The sequence below is a fragment of the Primulina eburnea genome, chromosome 6, assembly GCF_022965805.1.
Source record: "Primulina eburnea isolate SZY01 chromosome 6, ASM2296580v1, whole genome shotgun sequence".
Taxonomy (NCBI): domain Eukaryota; kingdom Viridiplantae; phylum Streptophyta; class Magnoliopsida; order Lamiales; family Gesneriaceae; genus Primulina; species Primulina eburnea.
The window spans coordinates 2,505,336-2,511,335 of NC_133106.1; the positions used below are offsets into that span (position 1 = coordinate 2,505,336).

The window sequence follows — 6,000 nt, forward strand, 5'->3', positions numbered from 1 at the left end:
TGAAGCTAAACAACTTGAAGAACAATAGAAAGGTTAATGTATTGTATTTGTTTTGTTTAAGCTGTTTTGATTGCTATTTTACTGATTAGAGTTTGTAATTTCATTCACTCAATGAAATAAAATCTTTGCTTCATTTAGCTTTCTTAATTATCTTTAAACTGTTGTATAGTTCTGCAGTTGGGTATTGTCATCACCAAAAAAAGGGGGAAATTATGAAGAAATTATGTTTACCCTAAAGTTTTGGTGATTGACAAAATCAAAAAAACACATCACCGTTTTAGAAAACAGCTGCAATCTTCCTTGTATTGCAGGAACCATTTCAACCGCTTGATCTTCAAACCGCATACTCTTCAACCATCAGAGAGCATAAGAGCATCAACAGCTAGAAGAATTTCGGCCACTTCATTAAAGAGATATTTATTGCTCACTTAATGAAAGATATTCTCGGACCGGCTCATGATATTCAATGATTTTGCACCACTTCAAGTCAACCATATCTTACACGAGTCCCGATAAATATCTACATTAATGTCACTATCTCATAATAGAAATATTGTTTATACATCCTTCAAGTTCTGATGAAGATAACAGTCACCACACAGAGGGATTCAAGAAGATAAAGTAATTAAAACTATAAGTAGTTACCTGAGAACAATTTTTTGGAATTTTTCCATAATTGTTCTTCATGAATCTTGATTTTCTGGGAAAATTGGATGGATGATTTTGTTACACCACTTATACACTTTGATTTCTGGGTTAAATAGGAGTGTTATGTAAATTTTTCGGAATTTTTGGAGATGGTTTGTTATTTTCTCATATTTTCAATATTTGCTTATCAATTTTTTTTTTTTAAACTCACGAATTTGATTAATATAATCTGATAATATGCTTGGAATTAGACCTATTTATTGCAAAGAAGTTGAGTGGATGAGTCATTATTTCCCAACAAATGTAAGGCTCGTTTCTTGACACTTAGCTAAGTCACCAATTACTAATGCATGTCAAACTTATTTCAGCATAATTTGACAACTATTGTCCTAGCTTGGTGACATTTATTTCCATTAAATTAGTGACACATACTCACCCTTAATTTTATAATTAATAGACAAATATGAATTAATCAATCTTTTTTAGATTTTTGTTTCATATTTTTATATTATATTGTTTTATTTACTTATTTATTTAAGTTATAATATTTTAGAAACATATATTATATTTCGCAGTGTTCAACTTTTAAATTTTTATTTGTAGGAGAATAAAATTTATTTATTTATTTAAATTGTTCTTATTTAGAAGTATTTTTATTTATTTATTTCATCACAAATATTTTAAAATTTAAGTAGATCAATACGTATGCAAATTATTTATGTACAATTCTTTTTTAAGACTATATAATTTTATTTATTTATTTATTATTATTATTATCATCAATTTATAGGGAAATACCGATAGGAACGATCTCTTGTTGAATTGGTTTCGTAAAATGCACATTATTTAACAGAAGGACAACTCCGCCGCCTTTACGTTTCAACTAGTAAAAATAGGTCATCATAGACGGAGCACAAGGATGCAGTGATTTCACTCGCCTAGGGGATGAGATTCATTTCACTTGCATTCTTGCTCGCCATACAAGCCATGTAATCTGTTTTATGCATTTTCATTAGAATCAGTTTCTTGAATGGACAATTGCTTCGGTATTTTCAAATCCATATTAACTCGGGGATGGACTTGAGTTAGCTGAAATTTTAACACCATGATTGGATAAATATAGTTCTGCCAAGATGGTACAAAAGCACAAACATGTAGTGTCAGGGTGCATAAATAAATCAAGTAAAGAGAGACTTTACGCCATATAAAGCACGCTTTTGTCACCGAAGAGTAACTCCAGCAAATGGCATAGGCTCTCTATGTTACAGACATTAGACTGTCAGACATTCAGCTGTCTTTGGTTGTTTCTCTCTCTGTCTTGTCATGAGCCTTTCCTTCTGGCATCTTGATTTGCTCTGCCAAGAAATTGGATGATAACAATAGATTTATTAGACTTGGAACACATAAATCCAACTATTATAGACCCATGGTTGGCAAATGAATCTTGGGTGGGTGCATGTGTTTATAAAACCGGAAAAACAGAAAACAAAGACAAAAGGTGCATAAAATTTGAAGCTACACCACTGTTTCCAAAAACCATTGAGCCCTGTGGTATGGTGCTCTCGAATTTAACATCACAGCTGGAAAACAGCCCCTCTGTAACATTTTTAACCGGTCAATCGAACTCGCAGCCAAATCTTTTCTAATTCAGAAAAATGACAAGAGTAAGTTTATCCTCTTCTTCACCAACATTCTCGTACTAGATACAGTTAACGCCTGCCTTGTGTGTGCGGACACAAAATAAACCAGGCACGTGTATCACCGCTATGAATCTATTTACAAATCAAATGCTAACAAATTTAAGAGGTTGCAAAAGAACTTCATAACACTTTTTTCAGGCATAAAACCAAGTGAAAATGCAAAAGTACCTTCGTCATCGCTGTCCTCAGTGTCATCTCCAATGGGATCATCTCCAAGGCCACTCATGTCTCCCAGGCCATCCATGCCTCCTAAGCCACCCATGCCTCCCATGCCTCCTAAGCCACCCATGCCACCCATGCCTCCTAAGCCACCCATGCCTCCCATGCCGCCCATGCCTCCTAAGCCGCCCATGCCGCCCATGTCTCCAAATTTCTGCATAACATGTTACAGGAAAAGGTATTGTTAAATGCAACCGTAACAGCAAATACCCAGAATCAGGAGAAAAAACAGGGAAAAGCTTACCGAGAAATCCATACCACCCATGTCCAAATCCGCAGGCCCACCTAATCAATCATGAGTCTGAATAATCTCTAGTGAAAGTTGTCAAAATGAATAAAATATACGAAAAAACATGAAACGTACCACTATCATCATCTTCATCGACCCATTTATCCCAATCTACTTTCACATAGTGAGGCGTCTTCTCACCTCCACGCAATAATTTATTCCACCATTTTGCCTCAGTTTTTTCTATAACACAGAAAATACTTCTCACCCCGATGTTTATTTTGCTCTCCTGAGAAATGGAACAGATGAGGAATATTAAAAAAGCTTAAGGGTGAGATTGATTTATCAAGAAACAGAAACAAATGAAGCTACACATTTGAGACTATAATGAGTGTATTCAATTTATAGCCCTATCTGTTAACAGATTGTTTCCTGAATGTTTTGAATCTCCCAAATTTTAAATGTTATATCATGCCAATTTGCTGGTATTTCTATGGAAATGACATACTTATATTTTTTTAAGAAACCATAGATTACGATTCGAACAACCGAGTGCTTGACTAAAAATGATTAAAAAATGCATCAACTGCAGACAAAGGACAAGAGTTCTTCTTTCTTGTCTTAGTGCTCGCAAGCCAAGAACAATAGTAAATATGTACAATACAAGAGAAATACTTCAAATGCATAAAAAATATACAACATACAATCAGTGCAAAACAGTTAAAAGCGGAACTCATTCATATATGTTCCATCAAGAGCTCGACATACAAAGAGCAAATATTATCTCACCTCTACATTAACTTTGTCAAGAAGATCAAGTTTGAGTTCATAGAGATTATCGTCGGTCCCAGCAGATGCGGAAAAAGTAAAAACCCCTTCTGGGTCAAGGTTGACCTTTGGATTTTTAGCATCTGCCAACTGCACTGTCAGATAGACCTTGTCCTCCCTTTCAGCCCACTTAACTTCAGGATGTCGGCTACAAGATACATGTATTAGAGTCTTTTAGACTGCTAGCCAATTTTATATAATTGCGGGAAACAACCTCAAAACCACTTCAATATTCAACAACTATTCTGGAGCTAGAAAATAGTTAAAAAAAATACATAAATAAATATGCTCGTGTTCATTCGTTGTGATAAACTGATTGTATTTTTAGATCTTCTTAAGTTTCTTTAAACTAGACCAATCCTGGTTCTGCAATCAGTTCCCGTCAGTTAATATAAATTTAATATATCTAGAACAAAGTATATGCAGATTCTACACATGGCAAGGCTCGTACACAAAACACACCACCAGCAGGCAGCAAATTCCTACAGCGCCAGTAACAAACACTAAAATCTATACAAATTGTAACTATTACCCGTTAACTCAGGCTCCTACACCTCCGATTAGTTTCGATCCATGAATCAACATTTCTAAAAAATACCTAATAATCCAATACAAAACTCAATTTTATTTCCCAAATCAGCCTCATTGCGTATCCACTTACCCACAATTCATCGAAAGTAAGATAACGCGAAACCAGAAAAAGATACCTCATCTTCGATTTTGATTCGTAGAGTCGAGAAACAGCGTGAAACCAAAACCCTAGCTGGTCGCAGAGGCAGAGTAAGCGTCTCGGAGAATGCACCGCGCCTTTAAAACCCCAAAGAAAATAGGTTTACTTGAAAAGCGGTAGGGAATATCATACAATTGGGCCTTACAAGCCCATTTAATTTATCTCCCCCTGAATGTCCCCGATAATGCAGGCGGGCTTCACCGCGCGGAACCTGCAAGTCTGCAACCTTTTTTTAGGAAAAAAAAAAATCTGATTTTAAGTTATTAAAATTAATAATAAAAATGTCTAAAAAAAATAAAATTAATAATAAAACATTTTTAAAAATAATAAAAATATTTTAAAAATTATTAAAAAAATTAAAATCATCTTAGCCTCTTAATTATGTGTATTTAAATATTTATTTCTGTTATTTTATTAATTATGTTTTAAAAATTATGTGTAAGTTTTAAATTTTAATTATGTGTAACTTTAAAAAAGTTCAATTATATGCATTTGTGTTTAAATACTCATATGATTAATGATGTGAGGCCCAATAACAATAAGCAAGGCCCAGCCCATTTCATTTAATAATAAATAACCCAACCCATTTGATACAAGAATCAGATCGCTCAATACAGAAGTTCTTCCCCAGCCTTGCCCGTCGTTCTCCTTTTCTGCAGCAAGCGTGCAGCGCCCCAGTGGACGGATTTTTTTGTGCAGTAGGTTAGCAATCTTCTTCCTTCAGTATATTATAGTATTTCCTGCATTGAATCGGTAGTTATCGAGCTCGATCGGTCCTGTTTTCCAGCACTGTGCGTGAGCATCGATTCGGTTCTAGGTAAGATTTTTGGCTTCAATTCTTAGTGGTGTTTAGGTGGATTAGTTTGTATAGTGTAGTATTGAGCTTTTCACTTAATTTCCAGCTAGGTTTTCAGATCGTGAACAGTGTTTTCGGTGACTTTTTCCGGCGAGCCATCTTCGCGAGATTACCATTGTGTGTTTAAGCTTCGTTTCTTGAGGTATTAAGCTTGGAATTTCAAAATTTGTATGGGTTTAATAGGCTGCCCGGATTTTGAATTTTAACCGAGCCGATTTATTTTGGCTTAGTCGTTTGGTATGCATTGTATTGAGGTATGTTAGGATCGGTTAGGGGGATCACCGTTGAGCTACAATAGCTCGATTTTTGAAATATTGAACACCGATGAATTAAATCGAGTTTGGTGTTCAAACCAAGCGGAAAATACTCGAAATAATCCTTCGTAGAAATCGATTATTTATTTTGTAAAACATTTAAAATATATGCAAGTTGAATGAATAAAAAATATTTTAGTTGAAGCATTTTATAAACAGTTTGTAAGCAATATTTTGGTATTTGAAAAACACATAAAATGTTTCAACAATGCTTCTTTAAAACTAAGGAAATGATAAGTAAATGCAATAAACAAATAGACACGAATTTGTTTATGGGTGTTCGGAGATTTAAATATTCCTACGTCACCCCTTCTTCCCCTTGGGAAGAATTCATTAGAAGACTTTGATTTATACAACACTTTGTACAAACCCATTCAGCTAAGACTTACCCACTGCCTAAACTGAACTCCTATCACTCACGATTGTAGGCAGCACCTCACAATCAGCATATTGTTTAATGTCTCATATGCAAAGAC

General features: G+C 34.5%; 1 protein-coding gene across 2 annotated transcripts; it reads right to left on the reverse strand.

Moving 5' to 3' along the window:
• Positions 1 to 1,733: 1,733 nt before the first annotated feature.
• On the reverse strand, positions 1,734 to 4,490 carry LOC140833759 (uncharacterized protein OsI_027940-like). Of its 2 annotated transcripts, XM_073198144.1 has the most exons (7): positions 4,332 to 4,490; positions 3,586 to 3,772; positions 2,932 to 3,085; positions 2,812 to 2,852; positions 2,643 to 2,721; positions 2,517 to 2,597; positions 1,734 to 2,003 (listed from the first exon to the last, which is right to left on the reverse strand). In XM_073198144.1, the coding sequence occupies exons 1-7, from the start codon at positions 4,334 to 4,336 to the stop codon at positions 1,936 to 1,938; spliced, it is 615 nt and encodes a 204-aa protein (XP_073054245.1). In that variant the 5' UTR covers positions 4,337 to 4,490; the 3' UTR covers positions 1,734 to 1,935. The 2 variants fall into 2 exon arrangements, with proteins under 2 accessions (XP_073054245.1, XP_073054244.1); XM_073198143.1 differs by having other exon boundaries at positions 2,517 to 2,721.
• Positions 4,491 to 6,000: the final 1,510 nt, after the last annotated feature.

Excerpts from the sequence above, each read along its gene's own strand:
- LOC140833759 (XM_073198143.1), bottom strand. Across the intron at positions 2,853-2,931 it reads CGATGAAGATGATGATAGTG|GTGGGCCTGCGGATTTGGAC; the intron begins GTACGTTTCATG and ends ATGATTGATTAG. Across the intron at positions 2,004-2,516 it reads TGAGGACAGCGATGACGAAG|AGCAAATCAAGATGCCAGAA; the intron begins GTACTTTTGCAT and ends ATTTCTTGGCAG.